The sequence below is a fragment of the Parasteatoda tepidariorum genome, chromosome 2 (genome assembly GCF_982258835.1).
Source record: "Parasteatoda tepidariorum strain Cologne lab strain chromosome 2, Ptep-v5.0, whole genome shotgun sequence".
NCBI lineage: Eukaryota > Metazoa > Arthropoda > Arachnida > Araneae > Theridiidae > Parasteatoda > Parasteatoda tepidariorum.
In genome coordinates this window covers 32,819,164-32,844,999 of record NC_141756.1, presented here as the reverse complement: position 1 = coordinate 32,844,999, position 25,836 = coordinate 32,819,164, and the positions used below count along the sequence as shown (strand labels likewise).

General features: G+C 28.1%; 1 protein-coding gene across 2 annotated transcripts; it reads right to left on the bottom strand.

Annotated features, from left to right (window-relative positions):
- Positions 1–1,409: 1,409 nt before the first annotated feature.
- On the bottom strand, positions 1,410–25,780 carry LOC107449623 (spermatogenesis-associated protein 20). Of its 2 annotated transcripts, none has more exons than XM_016065210.4 (14): positions 25,535–25,780; positions 24,717–24,860; positions 22,370–22,434; positions 19,413–19,567; positions 18,563–18,709; positions 18,027–18,231; positions 14,745–14,875; positions 13,392–13,571; positions 12,916–13,122; positions 11,194–11,386; positions 10,019–10,187; positions 7,993–8,201; positions 6,641–6,840; positions 1,410–4,426 (listed from the first exon to the last, which is right to left on the bottom strand). In XM_016065210.4, exons 2-14 carry the CDS (start codon positions 24,839–24,841, stop codon positions 4,145–4,147), a joined length of 2,268 nt encoding a protein of 755 aa, XP_015920696.1. In that variant the 5' UTR covers positions 24,842–24,860; positions 25,535–25,780; the 3' UTR covers positions 1,410–4,144. The 2 variants fall into 2 exon arrangements, with proteins under 2 accessions (XP_015920696.1, XP_015920695.1); XM_016065209.4 differs by having other exon boundaries at positions 1,979–4,426; positions 25,515–25,772.
- Between the last annotated feature and the right edge of the window lie 56 nt (positions 25,781–25,836).

Genomic DNA, 25,836 nt, shown 5'->3' with positions numbered 1-25,836 from the left:
TTCGAATAATGATTGATTGTATAGGTAGTGTATTGTGCACTACAACTAACTTAATTACCATTTTTTTCCTGCTTTAAATATTGACTATTTAGCAATCATTATGTAAAATTTCCAATTTCCTCTTGCTAGATATCTTTAAGTATAGGTCAAAAGTAACAAGGAAAAATTTTTTTTAAATAGTGAGAGAAATAAAAGAAGTTTAGAACTGGAATAGATGTTATGAGATATAAATTTTAACAATTATATTGAATTGCTTAAAATTAAAAAATCCTTCATTCAAAAGAGATTAAAACTGTACATTTATCCCTGCATAGAACTAAAGTGAAAGATAAAATAATAAAATTTTCACGAGTTTTATATACATTTATCACCAGTTTCTAATTTCTTGGAATCTACGGAAAGCAAATTTTGTAAGACACAAGTTACAGTATGAATAAATTCTGATAATGAAAAGCATATTAAATATTTGTCTTCTGCTTTATCCTTCAAATGAAACCAAGTTTTTAAAAATCATTTATGCATTTTTTCTACTACTACCACGAGAAAAATAGGATTTTTAGCATCCATCTAATAGAAAACAATAAAAGTATTATGCATAAAATGTTAAAACATATGTAAAATGCAACATTTATTGACAAAAAACATCACATCAAGCATTATTTTAGCTTCTTAAAAGAGTCTTTTTCTAACTATTTATATCAATTACCTAATTTATCTTCCGACAGTATTTGTGCAATGAATAAAAATAAATTTGACGTTCAATATCTCAAGTGAATAAATTTATTACTATTTTTCGCCTCTGTTTTATTAATTAATAAAATGGTGAGAATGTAACAATTGTGATGTAAGAAATAACTTTAATATATTATAGAGAAAGAAATATTTCAAAAATATTTAAAAGTTTTAATACATATTTAAAAATGTGTTTTAAAATGGAAGTATTCTCAAACAAAAAGGATTAAAAAGTTTGATTATAAATATTTTGCTAAAAAAATCATGTTAAACTAACATGCTAGCAATAATATATTTTAAAATATAAAAACTTTCAACACGTAAGATATAATCAGATAAATATAACATTGAAATTGAATTTACAACATTGCCGTTTAAATTTTATGATACATATGTTTTTTGTATATATAATGAATAAGTGAAATATGAAGTACGATATATTTAAAATTAAAACCACAATGTTTCAACAAGATACAAAAACTAGATATAAAGCTCAACAAATGGCACAATATTTTCGGAGTTCTTCTTTTTGTGGAAGAAAGCTTTGAAATAATGCCTACGAATGCATAGATTGGTTAAAAATATATAATAACAAAATGTTTAAGTTTCTATAATGAATATAAATGTTTAATAATGTTTTAAGTTTATAAGTATAAAAAACTTGAAATTAATATTGATTTTTTTTGAAGTACTTATTCATTTATTCTGACACTATGAAAATTATTAAGACAGTTGTTACACAGAATATGAGATAATTTCATAATTTATAGCTCATATTTATTGGAGCAGCATTTAGGAAGTGTCACACTGTTGCCGCACCGCACATATACTTCAGCACATACATCACACAAACCAACAATATTGCCTCATCTTATTTAAAATGCAAAAACTACCAAGAGAAATTAAATATTCAAACCACTAAGAAATAAAGATACATATTTTAAAGTTTGCAGAAACTCTAATAATTTAAAATTACATAATTCTTTTAGAAAAGTCAATAAATTTAATTTATTATACAAAAAAAAAGAAAGAAGGATTTACTTGATATTTACTTGAGCATTACGCCAATTGACTTTAAGATAAAGTATTCAAATATCTGAAATATTTATGACGAGTTCAAATAAAAGTTCTAGCAAAGCATTATTGAATTTTTATAATCCTTTTATTAACATGATCACAATATTAACTAGACCTCAAATACACCAGGAATGTTTTTATGCACAATACTAATTATTGATTTGAAAAAAAAAAAAAAAAAAAAAAAACTGACACACCATTCAAAAATTGTGTGGGTGACAAAAATACAACTTCTCAAGAGAAACTGAAATATTAAATAAGCTTTATCAGAAAATTGAGTAAAAAAATTTGGACAGTTCATGAAAAAAAATTGATATATTCAATTATGGAGGGATGGAGAAATATGTAAACCCAAAAATGAGTTTTTAAAAAAAAATTTAATTTAGGTTTAAAACATCAAATCGATTTAAAACAATAATTCCAGCACGTATTTGTGTAACTCTTTCAATTATAAGATCAAGCTACAATTTATTTAAAACTGCCAACTTCCTCTTCATTTGGTTGCAAAGTATACAGGTTTATTTTCATTGGTAAGAACAGAGAAACTTGAAGGTTTTTGTCACAAACAGCTGATTCAAACTAAGGAAAATGATGTAAATAGTAAAGTAAGCAGATTAAAAACTACAGCAAATGCCTACTGCATATAATAAGTATTTTTTTAAAGGCAAATAAGAATTCAACTACAACTGTGCCATCAAATTCCATTTCCTTTTTCAAGCTTCCTTTAACTACAACAACTTTAAAATAGCAAATGCTTCTGTAATTTAAAAAGCTAGAATAATATTTTCAGAAGTTTTTACTTCCACAGTTGAGAAATTCTTCAACTGGTATAATTTTCATTAAACAATGTAACTATAAAATGTCATTTAATATTTTATTAAAGTTTGAAGCACTCGGTATTCAACAAATATTCAAAATTAAACAAATGCTAAAAAAAAAAAAATTACATCTAAAAATGAAAACAAAACAACCATGCCTATAAGTCATTTGAATGTTGTAATTTAACGATTGTAAAAAAATAAATGACTTAAAACTGTTTAATAAAAACTAATAATAGTCAAAATATCAGCAATAGAAACTACTTAACGTCAAAAGAACAAATAAATCACTGTAGTGATTATCCTTCATCAGAAATTGGCTTCAATAAATATACTCTGTAAGAATGAGAAATACTAGGTTGAACAGATTCAATATTAAACCTCTCATGTGACAATTCATGAGGTTCAAACCAACGATTCTTTAAGTGAGCATTCTTTGGAACCTTTTTTCTTTAACATATAGATCTATAAAGTGCATCAATACAATAAACTATCAGTAAACAAATGAAACAATTAAAAAAACCCATTCCTTTGCTTATTGTTTATAGAACGACAAAACATTACATTCCGAATCTCTCTGTATGTTTAATGATTGGAAATTAGCCTTCAATTTTGGATTAGGATGCTTTATTTTAGGATGAAAAAAAAATTAAACCTTAAAGTTCACCCTTGAGTACTAATACTGTAATGAATGTGTCTCAAAATCTTATACATTCATTAGAATATTCATTTTCAAAATAATAAATACATCCTGAGAAAAATGATTTCCCATTCAATAAAATTCAATTTCAATGAAATTTTTAAAAAAAAATACTTAATTCAATAGCAAATAAACATTTTTCATAAAACACATTTTCCTTTTTAAAATTTACCATAATAGAACTAGGAATCCCTAGAAGCTAAATTATGTGTCAGTATTATAAAGGGATATGCATTTTAAAACAAATTTCAAAAAAGCATTGCATTTCGAAAGTTATCTAAGCTAGAGAAAATAAACTAATCTGCAAAATAGACTTTTTTCATTCTTATGAACAAAAGCTTCTCTTTAGGAGACTTAATTTTTCAACATATTATTTAATGATACTAAATAAATTATAATGTTTTTAGGCCTAATGGGCTTACAACAGATGAGGAAGAAATGAATTTGCGTACTACCTGAAACACTACCATAAAAAATTTAAACAGACATTTCACAAGATAAAAATATAAAACAGAGAATAACAATCATAATATAATTACTTCTAACGATTATGGTAACTAACACCATGTCGACACAACAGTGTGTCTGGAACTTTAATCTAAGCCTGAGTTATCTAATAACCTTAGAATAAACAAGTATAATCTGAGAGCTACACCGGGAGGAGGGATTCGAGTAGAGAAAAATACTCCCTTTTCATTTTAAAATATCTTCCCAGAGCACTTCTTGGGATCGAGAGAGAGCCTTCCCTTTGAGACAAATGCTTCCTTCCGTGAGAAATATTCAATTTGGCATCATCCAATGGACTGGACTTTTCTTTTTAACTGGCAGGTTCCTCTTTTGAAAGAGGAGAGACTAAACATTTTTCTAAGTCTTCGGGGGTCATGAGAGGCAGAGAGCATGACTGCCTTTCACAGACCAGTGCAACACTGTCAGCTAGTTTGGAGTGGTCCAAATGTTCCAGAGACTTCAGTCTCTCTGACAGAAGCTTGGCAGAGTTCTCGTTAGCCAGGAGGAGAACTTTAAATGGCAGGTAATGGCAGTGGATCTTCCTTAAAAATTCTTGCGTTGACTCACTCTCTGGTGTACCTGTTATGACAATCTAGGAAGAACAAACATTTAGAACAATAAATTTTAATACTTAAATAATTTCAGATAAGTTGTATGTGACATAACTTATATTACTATAATAACGTCATTTATGATACTTAAACAATTTAGAAATTGATAGCCAGTACACTGAAATTTCTTAAAGAGCATACCAGTCATACAAAAAATGTTGATTTGAAATTTAATATGTTATTAGTTTTGAATAGCATAATAACTTATGATTACAGTAGCAGAATTTACTGAGTCAATCTGCAGAGTTATCTTCAAAAATACAAATTTGTTTGCTTTTAATACAGTCAGGCAGAGATTATTTTTGTAAAGATTAAGCTTAACCTAACACATATGTATCACAATTTTTAAATACAGTCAAATCCCGCTATAGTGAACTCCCGGATATAGTGAACAAAATGTGCGGTCCCGTTTAATGTTATTTTTTGTGGATATAGTGAACCAAAAAAATGAGAAAGTTGGATATAATGAACTTTTTTCTGTTTTCACCTGATTTTTTTTCTTCTTTTTTTTTCGTAATAATTTTGAAATTTCTACTTCAAAATAAATACATATACCGATTTTTAATACCATCTATAGAGGGGAATGTAGCGATAAGCATTTTTTCTTGTTTACTTCTTTTATCTCGCTTTCCCATCCCTAAACAAACCAAGAAGATGCTTCCAACTCAGGCAGATAATGCACCTGTAAGGTGTCAGTGGGATCAGTATGCATTTTCTGTGAGAGGGAATGAGTAATTATTCATTATTGGTCAAAGGGTTAGACACTAATATGTGTTGATAGGGTTCTCCTTTCAACTCCTTTTTGCTATCAGTTTAGTTAAAAAAGGGCTCCAAACAAGTGTCTCAAATTTAACTACGGCGAGCAGTAAACGTAAAACGTTCTCCATTGATGATAAAATGGGCATAATCAGAAAAATTGAAAATGGATTCTGCAATCAAGCTGATATTTGCAAGGAATATAAACTATCCAAATCTGCAGTGTGTAACAGGTGGAAAAATAGGCAATTGATAATTTCTGCTCATGAAAGAAATTTAGATGGCAGAAAAAAGTTGAGAAAAGCAGATCACAAGGATGTTGAAGAAGCATTACTGAAGTTTTTCACCAATCGAAGAAGCCACAATCTTCCAGTATCTGGACAAATGTTGATGAATTTGCTCACTGATGGGAAAAACGATTTTAAAAAGAAATAAGGTTTAAGAGTTTTAGGAGATGGTTAATTATATTTATCACATATTTCTGAATATAAGTTCATCCGTATAGAAGCCAAAGAATACGCTTTTTAAAAAACTTCTTCTTTCAAAACTTGTATATAAACCAACATAGAAAATAAAGCATGCTACGCTGGGAAATAAAAATGTATCCCCTCTCTTTTAGTAATGGTAGATCTAGTAACCATTAAACAACGGGTAAAAAAAGCATGAACCTTCCAAATTCTTAATTAGAAGATTTACAAATAATATTTCTTTCCAATTGTCCTTTTAATGTGCTTCTTTTTTAATTTTTATATTTAGGCATTCAGTTTTCAACTAATATTTTGTAGATTTTTATGTTTGTTTGTATGCTTTGCAACATTTACAAATTGCTAATGCTTGAGAAAAGGGGAAGTATTTCCTTGGACTATGTCCTTCTGGATTTTTTCAAAATTAGAGTTTCTGATTTTAAGCAAATTCCTCAAATTTAGTTTTCGAAAAACTTCAAAAAATTATATTGGTATTACATTTGATGGAGAAAAAAAAATCAGTAATGCAAAACTAATTTCAGCTTTTAAAACTAATATTAAAAAATATTTGGTTGAGTAGTAGCAACTTTCAACCATTTAAAAAGCAACATGCCTTTTATTTTGGTTAAGGTTTTGCACCAAAAATATCACATGAAAAAGTGGATTGATCTTTGTTTATAGGTGGAATAGATTGACAGTTTCCAAATAAGAAATAGCTTTAACAGTTTCCTCTGTGAAGTTTGGAAAAAATTCAATATAATGTTAGAAAATATAAATTTAATAACACATATCAATTTGTAACATTTTATTTATTTTCCCCCTTTGCTGCTATGGTTACCAAAGAATGCTAAAATTCTGCATCAGAACTAACGTAAGCATGTGGCTTCCCTACCCTTCTATATTAAGCTACATTGAAGTTTTACTTTGTATAATTGCGTCTTTTTCATTGAATGGATTGTTGTGGGCAGTGATTACCTGCTTTAGTTTGGAGTTGTAGAACATCAAAGCACAGAGCATTTCCGGAAGAGCCATAGGCAGCATGGTCATTCGATGGCTGAATAGGGACAATATTTTGACGGCTTTATCTTGCAGGCTCAAATCCACAAATATGTTAGAAAGACGGAGTAAATTGGTAGCGGCTACAGAGTTGGGATTGGGTTCTGCCCCATCTTGATCTAAATGAAGAAAAAACAATACATCTTTTGATTATTACTTTCTCTGATACTTCTATTTAATATGTTTTTGAATAGAAAAAATCATGAAGTAGAATACTGTGTGAAAATAATTGATTGTAGTTACTGATAAATTAGATTAAAATACTCCAGAAATTTCACGAACTAACATCAATACCATTTTCTGGTTTTCTAAAACCATTCAAAATTCCACATGGTTTGCAATTGGCTACACTTATTAAGCCAGAAATATATCAGATTATTAGTTTTAAGAGTAAGGTTACACAAACATTATTTTTCAAAATTAAACACTTTTTATTACACTGTTACTTAATATCACGAAATATTTGAGCATGGGTTCAATTATGGCAGAAATTCTTAATATGCCACTCCTGATAGATGGCATGCTCACAAAACCACACTATTAATTTTTTCTCTTCAAAATTCAAATATTTAAACAAATATATATCAATTTCAAAGTGGTAGAAAGATCAAGAGAATAAGATTAAAAAACTTTACATAATTAAATTTATACATTTCAGTTATTTTTTTAAAAATGAGTTAGTCTCCTATACCTTTCTTCTTTTGGTACTCAGTATTATCAAAATTGTAAGGAATCCATAAAAAAATATATATATATGGTTTTAAACGATGACCTTCTATATCAATGAGCCATACAACAATGTTAAAACGTTAAGTAAATTAAAAGGAAAAATAATGCATATTTATATGGTTACGGTGGTCGCTGTCCAATTTTAAATAGAATTATGGTGATTAATATGTTGGACTCTTGTTTTCAAAAATAAGGTTAGTTTCAAATTGAATCAACTGAATTTGATATTTTAAGATGATCAGAAATAAAAGGAACTGATTGCACAGAGGAATAAGAAATACACAACTACTATGTCACAAACTACAATTTAGAACAAATAATGGCCTCCCACATGGTAAACTAATAACAAAATTGTTATGAAAAGTGAAGAAAAAAGAAGAGTTAAAAGTGGTGGTAAGGTAATGCTTTAACTAAGAAGATTTATGATTAGTAACTATTCAATATTTTTTAAATGACTCCTTTAAGATCTAGATATACACATATTAATAAACTAATATTAAATATCTTTTAAATTCTAATGTGCAAACTGTGGGTCAATTTACCTTCTTTTAGCCTCAATACAATGGACGTATCTGTGGAGACACTGTTGTAGTATCCACCATCAAGAGCATCCCAGAATAAGCAGTCTTGTGTCGTCTGTAGCTTAGATGCCCACTCCAGGCACCATGGGTCATATGTCGCCTCATACAAGTCCAGAACACCCCTCACAAGGAAAGTATAATCTTCCAAAACACCAGGAATTGGACTCAGGCTAAAAACACAATAACAATATTTTTAGAAATAAATCCGATACCCATTCATAGTATAATTTAAACAAACTAAATTATAATATCAAATTGACTGAACAGGAGTAGCAAAATTAAATGATCAATAATATGGCTTGCAAATGGAAGAGAAATTTCAGTTATTATATATTGAGATGAATTCTTTTTTAACATTAAAAAAGATATCCCAAAACTACATATACAAACATATAGGAAATACAAATGAAAGTAAGATGAATCTAAATCATACCGCAAGCTTAAAAGCAAATTAGAAGAATTGAGCAACACTTGCATTTCTCTTATTTTTTTATTATCATAACAATATTTCAAGAGTATATTTTTATATGCATATTTTTTGAATTAGGTAAAATATGTTTTAACCAGCAGGGTAATAATATATATGTCTCTAGCATGTAATAAAGCTAAAAACAATTTGAACAAATTATTTCTCTGAAATTGTCAGGTTTAAATATCAAAGAAATGAAACACGGAAAACTTTTTGTGGTTATATATCTTTTCGAATCTTTTTAATGTTGAAAGATAATCAAGTCAGATTGATCATCTTAAAAAACAACTGTTTAATTTTTATTTGTTTAAAACACATTTATAATAGATATAAAATTACATTATGCATGCATATTAAAAGCACATATTAGTCAGTTGGTTGTTTGGTGTCGTATCCTCTATTGAATCATATTTCATGGTGTACTTGAATAATTTTTGTTATTTCTATGGCATTAAATGAATACAAATCCTCTTCTGTGGGGTATTTCAAGAGATGAAGGCCTGCAGCGACTGCAGGGCAGTTAAAACATGATATGGTGTCAGTTCCACATTAAGACAAGTTGCCACAGTTTTGATATTTTCTAGTCCCATCTGTAGAAATTTTCATGTTTTTATGATGTTTTGTTCTTAGTCTGATGAGAGTAGGGGCTGTCTTCCTATCGATATGTGTCAGTAATTTTTATATTAAAAAAGTTGTTTTTCCTTAAAAGAATTTTAGTTTCATAGTTTGCTGAGTCTTTTGTTTTACAATCCAATCCTAAGGCATACTCAAAATGGGGAAGACCAGAGCCTGATCTAGAAATGTAGGCACAGAACTGTCGGGGATCCTCGGTCGTAACTTTAAATATAATTTATTTGTTGCTTATTGATAAAGTGCATTAAAATTTTTATAACACGAGTAAAATATGATATTAGTAAGTTTGGCTTAATACCTATTATGATTTTTGTTAATTCATAACTCTAATAGACAATCCTTAAGGAAAATTACAAAAATATGAGGGCTTTAGGTCTTGGCCTCTCTGGCCTTATGATAAATCAATTACTGCATTGGAGAAGACAAGGACAATTGTCTTAGGTTAGCTGTATATCTGGTTGAAATTTCATTAAAAAAAAGTATTATATTTTTTTAATTCATTATTTTATGGAAAAAAATATGCAGAGAATACCTTTTTTATGTATATTTGTAATGTTCTACAAATTTTTCTCACAATTAAGCTTTTGACAAATTAAATAAAAAATAACAATATCAACTAAGCTTTCAGCAAAAATACCAGTAATAAAAATAATTGAAGTTACAAATTTTGCATGTTTATGAAAATTGATATTTATAGAATCAAATGGTAAATTATTGTTTTCAAAAACAGCTTTTGCAGTCGATAAATTTTTCATATACAGCTTAAGAACTATGAACATTATATTCTTTGACTTTTAAGGAAGGACCTCACAATGAATTTCGAAGAATCTGTGTCCAGCCAACACAATCATACAGATACATGACATCTGGAAAAAGGACACTCACATTTGAGCAACAGTTGAGTTGCTTCCTTTATAAGCACTTCGTAGCAAACAATTAGACTCTGCATTGTATAGGTGTTTGTGTACAAATTGTGCAGCTTTCATTGCAATCTCAGCATACTTTGGGTCTTGTAGCACTTGGGCAGCTCTTGCAAAACCACTGATCATTAATCCTGAAAAACTCATAAGATTCTTTTATTTTATCGACAAATTTTTTATTTACAGAAAACAAAAATAGAACAATAATGCTGATTGTTTTTCAAATAAACAGCTGTGATAAACAATACAATATTAAAAAAAAAGAAAAAATTTTTCAAACAGCATGATACTTTCATAAACCACTACCTTACATCTAAAATAACAGTTGCAGTAGATTGGGGGCATTGTAAGTGTACCCTACACTTCATGATTTGAAAGTGCTGCAATTAGCTTTTTTAAGGCTAAAATAAATTGTTTGTTTTTAATTGAATAAATTATATTATTTAGAAGAAAAAAAACCCACAAAGGAATATAATTAAAAAAAAATCCATGTCATTTTAAATAAATATACAAACTTTTTCAAATAATTTAAGATTATTAATTGAAGCAATAAAGAAAAAAACAAACAATGGAAATAAAAATATGGCCACTGAAGCCGACGTCTTCAGGGGGTACCAGCTCCAGAAGCCATAAAACAAAACCTTTTCTATTGAGAGAGTGGACAATTGTCAAAATGAGCTCTCTCAGTACCCCATATTTGTATTATTAAAACTTTTTTTTTTTACAAGAACAATTGAAAATTGCTTTTATTAAATACTGTTTCTTTAAGGGATAACATTCAGCTACTAAAAGCGCACAGATCCATTTCCTTCAATTCTCTCTAATAAATACTTTAAAATAAAAAAATCAAACGAAACAAAAAAATAAATAGGCTGAATGTTAATAAAAATTTTGAATCTTAAAAATTAAAATCTTCTATGACAGGTATTATTTTTGCTATTATGATAATATTTAAATACAAATTCTTTATGATTATGAACTTGATTTGAAGTGTATTTAAAAGATCCATTATGAAATGATTATAAACAACCAATCACGTATTGCAGATTTAACATTTTGCATTTGCGTTTTACCTTTCATATGAATGAATAAGAATTACAATAGTCAACATCTCAAAATATCTTCAATGTAAGCACATACCATTCCAGGAGGTTACAAATTTGTCATCCATGTGGGGCCTGGGTCTTTGTTGGCGAATTTCAAAAAGTTTTTCTTTTCCCTTCAGCAAGGCCTCCCTGAAAACATCCACATCTAGTTCTAAGCTCTTTGCACACTCTTCCTCCTCCTCTTTCACAATGAGAACATTTTTTTCTTTCAGTTCATGATGGGGATCCTGCAAAAACCATCACGAACATATTCATTAACCTATTCATTTCAACAAGCATAAGCTACAGAAAGAAAATTATGAGTTTTGCTAATTAGAAGGATAATAACCAGATAAAATTTTGATTTAGTGACTTACATTCAGAATAATAAGAAAAAAGTTCAAATTTTAAAAAAAACAAAACAAGGTCTTAAAGCAGTTGTTTAACTTTGCACCAGAATCATGTATTATATATTTATTACTCACACTCAGTTCTTTTTAATTCAAACTTAGGAAGGGAGAACGTTGCAGCATATTATAATACTGTTAAGTTGAAATAACTAGGTACTTCTCTAATCTGAAATAAATTCCATCATAAAATTTATTAGATTTTAATGAAAGGATTTATGGCAGAGTATCAATGCTGCTAAGAGTATCCAACCACTGTGGCGTTAAAATTGATAAGACATGGGATCCATTTTTAAAACAAACTTTTTTAGATTTATGGCAACATGTAAGTTAAAAAGATATAGTATAATGAGTATTTTTTATTTGGAACAGTGTATAGTTTCAAAGCTAATAATCCACGTTTGATTCAATTTGTAAAGAAAACCATGATCTATTTGGATGTAGACGGTACATAAGATTTACGTGCATAATTTAATGAAATATAAAAATAACAATTGATGGTATTAAGTTTATTCATTCACATTTAGCACCATACTATTTTGATAGTTTGTCCATACAAGTCAAAAGTTTGGATACAAAGTCAAAACTTAGTGGAACAGTGGAGATCATAAGCTCAGTACAGGTCCTTTTTGTTTAATAAAGTACTATGAACTAATAAAAAATAAAATTAGGTGATCTTTATTATATTTGAATGTTTCGAACAAGACGCGAAATGCAGAGAAACGATTAATAAGATATCACCAAGACGTTCAAACTATTAATTAAGTTTAAGCTGCAAAATAAAATATGAAGATTTTTCTAGAAAAGTTAAACAACTGTCAGAATATAATTTAAAATTTTTCATTTTGTCTAATTATGCACAGAGCTTTCCCCCCAATACTTTAGTAAGCAAAACATTTTCTAGAACTCCTATGAAAAAATCAGAAGAAACAATGAATATCATTTAGAAACAATGAATGATTTATTAATATCAACTTTAAAAATATCTATTTTTTTTCGTTTTTATGTAAGTTGAAAAGAATGAAGACTTCATTCTTTAACTATAAAACTTTATTCAAATCTGCAACCACTTTAAAAAATGTTTACCTTACTTAAGATTTTTGTTCTGTGATTCAAACATTTTGATATTGTAGCCATGCAGAATTAAAATCATCAGAGATCTAGTTAACTGTACAGTAAGTGCGAAGAGGCCTCACAATGGATGCAGAGTTGATCGAAGTTGAAAAGATAGGTCAATTTATAGTTGAAAAGATAAGTTTGAACAGCATTTTTGAGTTCCATAAATAATGTTTCAACTTACAACATCGCTCAGATCTTTGGAAATGTATTTCAGAATGTCAAAAACAAAATCAGAAAAAAATGATTTATACCTGATAAGGATCAACATTGCCCTCTGGAAGTACATGGAAATATTTACAAATGACATCAGCGAGCGTCACTTTAGTATTTGGCACCATTTCGGATAGGTGTTCTCGAATCTCGGACTCTATCCACACGCAGAATGCCCCCTCCTTCTTTCTTTCGGAAGACTCGGATGGTAATGAATCTGCATCCTCAGCGCTATAGAATCCGCCATTCTAAATTATAAAATAAAACACAATAATTAAGTTCATTAGAAAACAATGGTCATCTTTTTTATAAGAATCGAAAGTGGTCAAACTATTTGCTATAAAACAAATGCAACTATATACTATAAAAATTGTTATTTTTCTATCAATATAGTTTTGATAGTCAAAACTTAGTCTTATGAGCAATGCAACAAGCACATAAACAACAATAATCTTAAATAAATTATTTCTAATTTTGAAAAGCATTTATGAGTTCCATAAATAATGTTTCTACTTACAACATCTCTCAGATCTCTGGAAACATATTCTAGAATGTCAGAAGCAACATCAGAAAAAAATTTGTCTTTCGTGATTTGATATGCATCTAAATATGCAACAGCCAACTGGCCCTGATCATACAACATCTTTTCAAAATGGGGAACGTGCCAGAATTGATCAGTAGAATACCGGTGAAAACCCTGAAAGGAAACAATTAAAAATAGAAGAATATTGAAACAAAATATCTTTTTAAATGATATCACAGCTTTTATGTTTCTGTATAGACAAAGGGCACCCAGTTAAAATAGTAGAAAGTGTTAGCTTATTTGATAAGTAATATATTGCATCTATGATAAATAGTAGGGATAGCTGAACAGGCTTTTTCCAAAAGTGTAAAAAAAAAAATTTTAAGAAAATTTATTTTGAGCATGACAGCAAAGGTACATTTACTTGAGACTGACGAGAAATTAATACAACTTAGAAACTTAAAAGATACTCACGAATACTTCATATTTTAAATGAGAAATACAATACAATGAAGAATATGTGGCAACTTATAAACTGAATGTGGAGATGGATGCAAGATAGAACACAGTAACGCGTAAAAAAACAATAGTGATAAAAAGCAGCAATAGAAGCATGATTGATAGGTTTATTTATACTAATTCCCAATTATCATAAATTTGTTGCAAAAATAATCAAAACAAAAATAAACTATTATGATTATCTCTAAAATAAATTCAAACTCTTAAAGCATAAATAAAGATTCTGATGTAAACAAAAAAAAAAGAATTTATAAATACAGATGGAGTTTTGATAAAACTTTAGTTGTTCCATGGTATAAACAAGACCAGAAACACTTCCTTAAATAATACTGGTTTGTTAACTGACAAACTTCCGGTTTAAATGACTCTAAAAATGCTAAAAACTATACACTATTATAAAGGATGTTGCCTACTTGCTTTAGGGCTTTGAAATATATCACAGAGGTAAATTTCATGTCTAAATAAATTTGTTAGGTTGATCTACCAAATTACCCACAACTCCAACAACAATGCTATAAGCAAAGATATTACGTACTCACTCACTACGTTTGTGAGAAGAAAAAAATGTAACAACATAAGAGATAATTCATTATTATTAAAAGCAGTGAATTGGAAGTTTGAATTTATAATGCACGAAAAAGAAAGTAAAGTAAAAAAAGAATATAATAATAAATTTTAATTATAATTTGTTAATAGCAACAATACAATCTTTTTAACTTCCCTCTAAAGATTATACACACTCATTATTACTACATTAGATTGTATTTTTATAATATTACATTAGTACAATATATTTTTTACATTAATACAATTAGAGCAACAAATAACCTTGGCTATGTGATCATGTATTCCTCCACGAGCCATCGTTTTCAATGTGTGCAATGCCATTTCGAGAGCTTCCTTCCCATCTTTCGACTCCGGATCCGTTGAGTACATCCGAAAGAGAAAGTTGAAGATGACTGGAAAAACAGTCAATAATCAGCTAAATAAAGAAGACAGTTTTCTTTTCATTGTGGCTTTAAATTTTTCAATACCCTCTAAATTAGAGATCTTTGACATTGTTCAACATTTAGTGCTTTGTAAAAATAATTAGATGATAGGCTTTATTTTTGAGTTGATGTTTAATTATAACATAAAAAAATATTATTAAATACAAATAATACTTAAAAGCTATTTTGTTACGAGCTATCTGCAAAAAAAACTTTTAAGAAATATAAAAATGCAAGTTCATTATTATTATGTCCTAAATACTTTTTTTCACATCTCATTCTGAAAAAACCTAAAACTTTCACAAAAACTCACAGTTAGAGATAAAAGTTATCTAAATATACAATATTAGACTGCCATGAACCTTTTATTTCAGTTGAGAATTAATTTAAGAAACGAATAGCAGTTAAAAATAAGTTAATTGTTCAAGAGTAAACAGTGCAGATGTGTCATCATTGTATGAATTGCTATAGCGAATGCTGCTGTTTGATAATTTTTTAGATTTATTTCTTTAATTTTATTATACATTGATTTGGTGTGTTTCTTTTTGAGATGTGGGACCAGAAAAATCCTATAAAATGCTTCTCGAGTTGTGAATAAAAGAGAATCTCCTCATTTGAATGAAGTTTTTATTTTTCTTGTTTTAATTAAGAATCAGAAATTCCAACCTATAGGTAACTAATAATAAGTTTTTTAATATGCCAAATGCTTGATTAAAAAATAACATCCTATCACAAACATAAAAAAAGGTTACATTTTTATTATTATTACAGAACACAAATAAGTAATATAGAAAGGAAAAAGTAAAAAAAAAATGGTTTTAAGGAAATTAAAGAATTATTTCTTTGATATATATATGACTCCTACCTTTGTAAATAATGGATGAAATTATGGACAGTGAAAACGATTAGGGAATTCTTCGGGAATTAAAATGGCTAGTAAGAAAATTGTAACTTAATTCAGAATTAAATCATTCAATTCATTTTTTAAAAGCTAAATTAGAATCCCATCAAAAATACTTTTTATTGTGGCCCAAAATCATGATACTTGTAAGCAAAGTCAAAAAATATATACATAGTTCTTATTCCTAGAAATCAATAAAAATATTTTCTCACAAATGAATCAAATTAAAACAAATAATAATTTAATTACGAAAATTAAACCAGTTTTAGTGGTTAGAAAAACTACAATATTTTTGTAGTTTACTACAGCTACTTTGTTACAAATGTAGTTAACTACAATTACTTTTTTTCAAATGTAGTGACAAGAAACTTTTGAAATGTAGTCACAGCTGACCTAATTTAAGGAGCCAAACTTTGATGGGGAAATTAATTTACACATTATGTTTGGTTTTTAAAAAATGTTGGCTTATATTTAACATGAAGTGTTATTTAGAAATATTTATTTGTGTTTACATGAGCCAGAATGTTATTCTAAAATATTTCTTTGTGAATTCGCTAATTTAATCTTTATTTTTTATGCCCATATTGACAGCGAATAATTAATTTAAGAAATGCTAGGAAATTATCAAATATTTGCAATTTCGTGTATTTACTGACCTTTTTTTCCTTTTAAGAAATTAAGTACAACGGAAATATGTTCCCTTCCATTGAAATAACATCAATGTTTCACAAGTGTACATTTGCATGTGAAAGTGTAACCAAAGTGATAAATTATCTATTATTCATATGGCTAGCTAAAATATATATACGTGACTCTAAGAACACAATTGTTACTCACAGTCAGAGAGGCATTTAAAATTGCGTCTACTGACAGATCCCTGAAGATTTATACCCACCAAATTCGAAAAATTAGTTGTTAGAACTCCGCTCATGCTAAACTAACAAAAAGTAGTTGCCAGAAACTGCAACAAACTTTTGTAATGCACTGCTCATCGCACTACTTTTTTAAAAAAGAATCAACTACACCACAAACTATGAAAAAAAGTAGCGACTACAGTAGTTTCACTACTTGTAGTGTCCACATACTAAACTAACGTAAAAGTAGTAGCTAGGAATCACAAAACTGTTTTTTTTATTTTTTTTTATTGCACTACCCATTACACTACTTTTTTTTTTAAAAAAAAAAAGTAACACACTATATATCAAACTACGATAAAAAGTAGCGATTACAGTGGTTTTACTACTTGTGACCACTACTATAGTTAAAACTAACAATAACTAAACTAACAATAACAAAAAATAAATAAACAATAACTTATTTTAAAAAAAAATCTAAGTTTTAACATCAGAATTTATATGTAGGACGACACCTTAAATTACAGTATTGGCTTTGTAAATAGGAATTTTGGAATATCAAAATAAGCAGCAGCGATCAACGTTAGAACCTCCCATATTAGAATTCTTAAATTTTTTGCTTTGAAAGTAATTTTTTTTAAAATACGAATTTTTTAGGCAGGAAATGAAATGATTTTCAGAGCATGAGAGAATTAAAAAATACACTTGTGATTAGTGACTGCCACTAACTAAAAACCTTTAGGTTACAAAATCAGTTGCTTTTTAAAATTAAATCTAAGAAAACGGAACCATTACATTATCAGAACATGCTGGAACCATCCCTGAATGAAATCATTATTGCTGTTTTGTAAAATTAAATTTTTGTCATGCATATGCCTTAGAAATGAAACGCTTTGCTTTTTCTTTCCTTTTTCTTAAGTTTCAAGAGCATTTAAATAACAAATTTCACTACTTCAATGAACAAAAATAACAAAGTTACAGGCTTGGACTACACATTTTAGGGAAATTGAATGGTGAGGGTTAAAAAGCTTAATAATAGTAAAAAAACTAAAAATATTCATCTAAAAAGTGATTTTAAGTGCAATTTCATTCTTTACCACAAATAGAATTTTAAATTTTTATTTTTGTACTTATGCATGAAATATTACATGAATCTAGAGAAAGTCACAAAAAAATATTCTAAAACAATGCTCTATTTAAAAAAAGCAATTTTTTATTCACTGACAGGATGAAAATAAAAACAATTGTACAAGCAAAAAAAAAAAAAAAAAAAAACTTTTCTTTTTCAAACATAATGTATATATATTTATATATAACGTTAAAAACGCAAGGCAATTTTAAACACTCTCAGATTGGTCTTATTTACCTGGTTGAGGGAACTTGGGTGCACTTCCAAATCCACCATATTCTTTGTCATATGTATGAAGTAGCTCAAGAAAACAATTTTTGATGCAATCCATGCTGGGAGGCATTTTTCCAGACTCAGAGAACGCCTTCAAACTCATAGACTGAGTTATAATTTCAAGAATTCTACTCCCCTGTTCCATCACTTTCACTCGGTTCACCTGCCACTAAAATTTTTTTTTAAATTCAAAAATTTTTTTTTTACAATTCATTTACCGATGTATACACGATGAAATAAATTTCTTAGATAACTATAATAAAATAGACTATTTAAAAACAATAACAATGTAAAATGTAAGAGATAAAATGTTATATATTAAAATAAAATGTAAGAGACTATAAAAACAAGTCTGTAAAAGGTAATAAAATATCTTAAAGTATAACTAATTACAAAGCAAAACAGATGTAATACACCCAGCAAAATTTCAAATAAAGGCAATAAAAATTTCAATCAAAAATGTATTCTTTTGCACTATATATTTGAATCAAGGACCTTACCTGTTGAGCAATATGTGTCACAATTGTCTTAAAACCTGGCTGCCCATAATAGCGGTCATCAGGTGGAAAGTATGTCCCTCCCAAAATAGGTTTCAAATCAGGTGTAAGCCATACGCTCATGGGCCATCCACCGCCACCTGTAGTTGACTGTAAAAGTATTTTTTACATTGATCAATGTCTTTGCACTTTCAATTATGACATTATTCATTTTCCAGTTTCTAGTACATACTAATGAAATATACAAACATAAAATTAAAATGTCATTTAACCAAAACAGTTATTTTAAAACTCCCACAGACACAATAATTCTTTCAAATTTCATGACATTTATTAACAAATTTAACAGTAAGTATATACAGCAAAAATGTTTTCTTTTTCACATAAGATTTTCCTTAATTTTATTTTAATACTTTTAATTACATATATAAATATGAAACACTTTTTATAAGAATTTTAATTCAATATGGCATTTTGTTTGAAACCTTTTTTTATGAAACTGAAATTAAAATTACACCAATGATAATACAAGCTGTTTAATTAAGTGAATCTATTAGTATTGAATAAGTTATACCTTTTCTATAAAAGAAAGAAAAATAAAGTATGAACCAACTTGTTGAACTATGCAATTATATCCAACTAGTGCTATTTAATAAGCATACAAACAAAAAATATGAAATAATAATATTTTATAGTTTTTCAATGAATAGAAGGTTTATGTAATGAATGATTTATCATTTGACATGTTGCCAGTCGATTTTCGATGGTTTAAACAATGTGAGATCGTCCACTTTGCCAATAACAAACACAAAAAAAAGATAAGAAAAGTGTGAAAAAATTCTGGATCAAATACCTGAACAAATGTCATGTACACTTTGTCAACATCTGGCCTCTCTTCCCTGTCCACTTTTATGTTGACGAAGCTTTCGTTCATTACTTTGGCGATCTCTTCATTCTCGAAAGATTCCCTCTCCATCACGTGACACCAGTGACAGGTGGAATAACCCACTGAAACATTAAACAACGCTTAAAATTATCTACAAAACTAAAACTTCTAACCAAAACTTTTTAACCAATATATGAAGGTAATCTAAAAATTGTGTAAACTTATAAAGTAACCCATCGTGTAGTCAGAGATCGCCAATATGCATTTAGATATGTATTTGACATGTTTGATTCCAGTTTCACTCCAGAAAAATTTCACTGGGAACGAGAATACTCCTCAAATAATTTTTATTAAAATGGTTAGTTTTTACTGATATTGAAGAATAATGCAAGAAAAAATCAATCAGAGCAATATATCAGTCAGTGTAGAGAGAGTGATAACTACCCCCTTTAGTGCATTCTAAATCTAGGAAATTAATTGCCACTCTTCTAGCAATACCAATAACTATTGCAACTCAAAATGAAATATATCTAAAACTTGAGCTTTGTTTGGCTTTTATGTTACCTTTCCAAATTCTCCAGTGAAGTACCCAATTTTCATATCACCCCTGTGGCAGAATTTTTTCTGACTTTCTGCGACAAACCTAATTAGAACCAATATCTTTCTGCAAGATATTTTTATCGTTATAAATGTATGTGTAATGAATTTATAATAATAGATGAAATTCGTGTTTATAAAATAAGTCTACATGCATAGAATAAAACTGTGTAGTTTTTTTCTTAATTTCATAATATAAGTTTACATTTCTTAATAAGTTTAAATTGTTTAAGTATAAATTTGCATAATCTTCGATAATAACGAAAAGTTATAAATGTATAGATCTGCAGACAAAAATGCTTACTAGAGCATAAATAAAGATTACCCAGAACCTGTAATAAGATAGAACTTATAGAAATAGCTAAGTATGGACAAAAAGATTAAATTTATAAAACAAGATAACTGAATTTGAAGTATCAGTTTAAAATAGTATGATTTAATGTTTCACTATAGTAGTTATATCAGGTGAAAAAATTAATATTGAAGTTGAGTAATCAAAATAATAAAATAGTATTGACTATAACCGAATTCTAAAAGCAGAAAAATTAAAGCAATGTTTGTTTCAATTTTTTCTACATCTAATTAATTTTATCTAATTATTTAGATTCGATTAATATTGTACTGACTTATTGAAAGATTTTTTTTAAAAAAAAAGGAGGTAAATAAAACTTTTTTCGTGATCAGATTAAGTTCAGAACGAAAAAAATACACAGCGCTTGTGATTTCGCACTGTATTGTGTAAATATATAGCACTGATTCCACACGAAGTATGCAGAAGCAGTTTCCGACTCAATATGCTCAAGTCTATTCAACATCTCGAAACGAAATAGTCTTTATCAGTACTGAAACATCGGTATTAGAGCCATATTCATTGGATGCGATTTTTTTCGCATGTGTATGGAAACCTGTTTGAAAGTGACCAGTAAATATTTTTCAACAATCTGGGTTTCATTCGCATGCTAAAAAATCGTAGATAGTGAGATATCTTTCAGGCTTTATTTCATTTATCGTTAGATTGGTTTTTTTTTATTTTTATTTTTTTATTGACAATTTAATTCAAAGCATATAGGCATTTTTAGATGTTGTCGACTTCCATCTTATTTCTTTTTCGGAATGCCGCCTTGATAAATCAGTTTTCAAATTTGTTTTAACTATTGAGGCTTCACAATTGCAACAAATAACCTTTTCGCTAGACATGATTTTTTTAAAAAAAGAATCTTTTTACGCATGAAATTTTCCACATAAGTGCAAAAAATATAAAATGCTCTGTTCTAAAAAAAAACACAAAGCAAATTACTGCGCCAGCAATAGAGGCCGAAGTTGGCAAATTTCCAAAAATAGCTTAATAAAGGGGAAAAAAATTCTCCCCTTTTTATCCAGTAACTGTTTGTGTTGGAGATTAACGGAGAATTACGAGCGCTTTCTCCTTCCGCGATACGCTAGAAAAAAAAATATTTAAAACAATTCTGTAAGAAAAAAATTTTGCAGAACCATTATTGCTTCTCTGCAGAAATTTTTTGTTTCTGAAGAAAATGTTTTTTTTTTTTTTTTGTTGGTAAAACAACTTCTGTTTCTGCAGAATTTATTTTGAGAACTTTTGTTTGTAGCAAACCAAAAAATTTTATTTCCCAAATAAAAAAAATCTTTCTGCAAGAACTCAGTCGCTTTCTGCGACAATGTCGCTGTGTCGCCGTGTTTCTGCCACGGGGCATATCACTAATAAAAGTGCCAATGTTAAAATGAATTTCAAACATACTGTTAAATGGTGAAAATAAAAGAAGTGCATACAAATTTACATTCCAACTATTTTATTAGTAGTTATTTTATTTTTTTAGAAACCTCACTCTAACTTGTAAATGAGAGAAAGATGAAAATACTAATATGGATGGAGTATTTTTGTTGTTGTTGCTTTTGGTTAAATACTGAGGCAATAATTCTAGTGTTTACATTGTATAACTTATCTGTCAATTGTAATATAATCTGTGTGAATTGTGCTAATTTTTCAGCTAGATGACTGCCTCACTCGTCTAGCCTTTGGGCTGACCCCGGTGAAAGTTACAATAAAAACCCTCATGAATATCCCATTTATTTAAAATAATGTATTTTATTAATGAATATTTCTATCAGCTATGTAATTTGTCTGCCAGAAAAGAACTTGCAGTCTAAAAATAAAAAACAGATTCCCACTTATATAAAATAAAGAAGCTTTCTCATCACTACGTAACTGTACTGATAAATGCAAAATAATATTCTGTATAAATATTTGAACGTATAATAATTTTTCTTATAATATACTTGTGTAAAATAATAAAAATAAAATAACAAACCAGATAGAAATATCATCTTGTCTTCCTCTAAGGCTCTTTGAAAAGCTTCTTGTCCCCACGGATACCTAGGAAAAAAACAAAACTGACGATCAGGTTTTACTTTTCATTTTTTATATATATATATAAATATTTAACAAAGTTTATAGCTTAATTAAATATTTACAACAAAAGCAATGTTTATACAAACTTAAATTTTCACTCAAAAAAGTTGGACATAATTACTGTGAAAACATACACAAAAAATAAAGCTAATAGATGTGAGAATAACTACTTGAGAATATATCTTTTAGATTAAACACAGTGAAAAAATTTTAGAAAAAAATTAAGTTATTTGTTTCTTAAATTAGTACAGTCAGTCGATGAAAGTTGAAATTTTTAAATATACTTGTCAAGCGTCAGAAACTGGTTAAAGTCATCAAAAATTCATGGTATGCTATTTTTTTAGTCCTTACTTTTTTCTTTGTGTTTTATAGAATTTTGTGTTAGATACATAATTTCCATTTTTTACATCTAACCAACTAAATATAACAATATTAGTATGGAACAGATCAATATTTAAATGTTTGAAAATGATTTATAGATACAAATACTTAAAAACACAAAATATATAGTAAAGTATTTATTATTTACAGAAAAAGTTTTATTTTTTTGCAACATTAGATCTAGTAACAAACAAATTAATAAATTTTGGTATGCTTAGCTTTTAAAATCTTAACCTCTTAAGAAATAATGAAACAAATAATATAAAAAAGTTAATAGTTCATGCTTAGTTATAGAAATTTCTTAACTGCAAATTTCATACATTTACAAATTTTTCTCTTAGGCAAGAAAACATATCAACTCATTGAAATGAAAAAACAATTATAATAACTTCATTCTTATGTTTATTGAAAATTTTTTTGAAATTCTCTCCTCAAAACACTTTTTTTTGGAGGAAAAAAAAACAAACTTTTTTTAGTTAACAATGATACTGGAAATGATTATTTACTTTGGATGATTTTAAAAAACTCATAAATGCTTAAGTATTTGACGATACAATTTAAAAATACATAGGGTATTCAGAATAAAAACTTGTCATTAAAAAAAAAAAACAGGAAAAAACCAAAAAAGCTATTGAAAGCTGTCAAATCACTGATGAGGAAGGTGGGTGCACAAAAGCTACAGAACCTAATTGGTTGTGGATTGTTTCCTTCTTTAAGATAAAAGATGGTAATTAAAAAAGCTTTCAATTCTCTACCAGCTATAAAACAATTTTAGACGTTTTTTGCATTCCTCTACACCTATAGTGGCTTGTCAACTTTTGAAGTGTTTTAAATGTTTTTTTTTCTGGTTTAAATCTTAATTTGCGAGCATCAATGATTTAATTTTTTTTTGTTGTCTTTATTTTAACAAGGTTCCTAAAAATATACGCTAAAGGTGGTCTATACTAAATGATTATATCTGGTGCATATGAAATGGCTACTTAACGAAATTTAGATTAAAATTTACTGAATTAATTTTTCTTAAAATTACTTAGAAAAAATAAATCTCAGAAATTAAACAAAACACCAAAATTTATGCTTCTATTTTTTGTATTTTTTTAAAAAAATACTTATCAACCACAACAAAAGTACTTCGCTATTTGATTAGGTTTATTTTTGATTAAATAGAACAGATCAATATTTTAAATTAAATTTAACTAACACTATCTGAGACATAGGAAAAATACACTTATATAACACATCCTTTTATTCATTTTACAGCCCACCTTGAACAGCCAATTCATTTGTGGGTTTACTATGATCGATATTCAAATCGTACACCAAGTTTCGTTGAGTCGAGTCTCATACTAAATTACAACCTTAATAAAATCCTGATATTCACTAAAATCTTAATACACTTGAAATATAAGCAGTATAAGTACAATAACAATATATGATTGAGGGTCATTAAGTTAAGACATACATACATCTTCATAAGGCTAAGCATACCATCCATACATAAAATTTATATATATACACAACATGTGGTCGTTTATATATATATAGCTGGTGTAACACAGCCAAATTAATTTTGTCATCTCGAGATTGAACCCCATCCAGAAGACAAGGGAACTCCTTGAGAAACTTACTAGCTTTCATGGAGGACTTTTTGATGAAACTAACCCGCATTTGCGTTAGATGGAGAGGAAAAATCATGATTGTGGTTAGCCTGAATGCAAAGGAATCCTATCCCATGATCCACTGAGGACTTTTTTTATAACTGGGTTTGGAATACTACAAGATACTGCTTAAGAATTATACATAAAATCACATACATTTGAAACTCTGTAAGCCTGTTATTAAAAAAATATATATATATATATTACCATTCAACTGGATTTGCTGCATGTTGCAGTAAATAGGGTGATTTTTCTAAACATAACTTATTTTTAAACTTCTTTTCCTCTGTTGGCTGAGAACCTCCAGTTTCGGAGGAAGAAGCCATTCGCATAAGCTCAAAATTGGAAGACCTAGAACAAAAATATATATAACTGTAAAATAATATATATAACTATAATATATATTTGAAATTAACCGCTAAAATAATGATAGTTTGGGCAACTTTTGGCGCAATAAGCTAAAAGATTTCAAATTAAGGTACACTCGCAATTCTCAATTCGTAACCTTCTTGGGCAAGGCACTACATATTTTTCATAAATTTATTCCAAATTAAATAACCAAACAATTTAAGTTGGCCCGAAGAAGTACCTACTTGGAAAAATTCTCTAAGAGTTTAAGATTTTACAATAGTATCAGCTAATGGGTTATTAAGTTATGTAGGAGGATGGAAAATGATGCACCTCAAAAACCAAATGTTTAACTAATCAAAATAAAATTAATATATATATTTATATACATACACAGTGCAGAAAGTTTTTACCGCTTAAGATAAGCTAAATAATTCTCAAGTGAAATTTATAAAAGAACATCAACTATTTAATAAACAAAAACAAGAGATGAATTTCAAAATAAAATCAAGTTCACTGGCAATTATGCAAGTAAATTTATTGCGGTTGGATTATAACACTGCCAATGTTGTCTTCTTTTATCGATTTTACAAACAAGATAAGAAATATTCAAATTAAAACTATCTCTATAAATCTATAAACTAATATAACTCAAACCTATGTTGTTTAAACAGCACCTTATGCGCAGTGAGCAGACAGGGGATATTTATTTTTCGCACAAGAACATCAATCAGAGTTTTTCTGGTAAAATAATGCCTGGTGAAATTACTTATTTTAAACATCATCCACTATATTGAAACATAATTTAATAAATTGTTTTCACTTTAAATCCAATATATTTCAGTTACTGTGATAGTAAAAATTTCATCTTCTGATCAAATACCGAAACTTCTTCAATTTCTGCTTTCGCATGTTGCCAGATTGCATTAATTCATAAACATAAGAAAACTTTAAATGCTCAAATGAAAGCTTCAAGCTC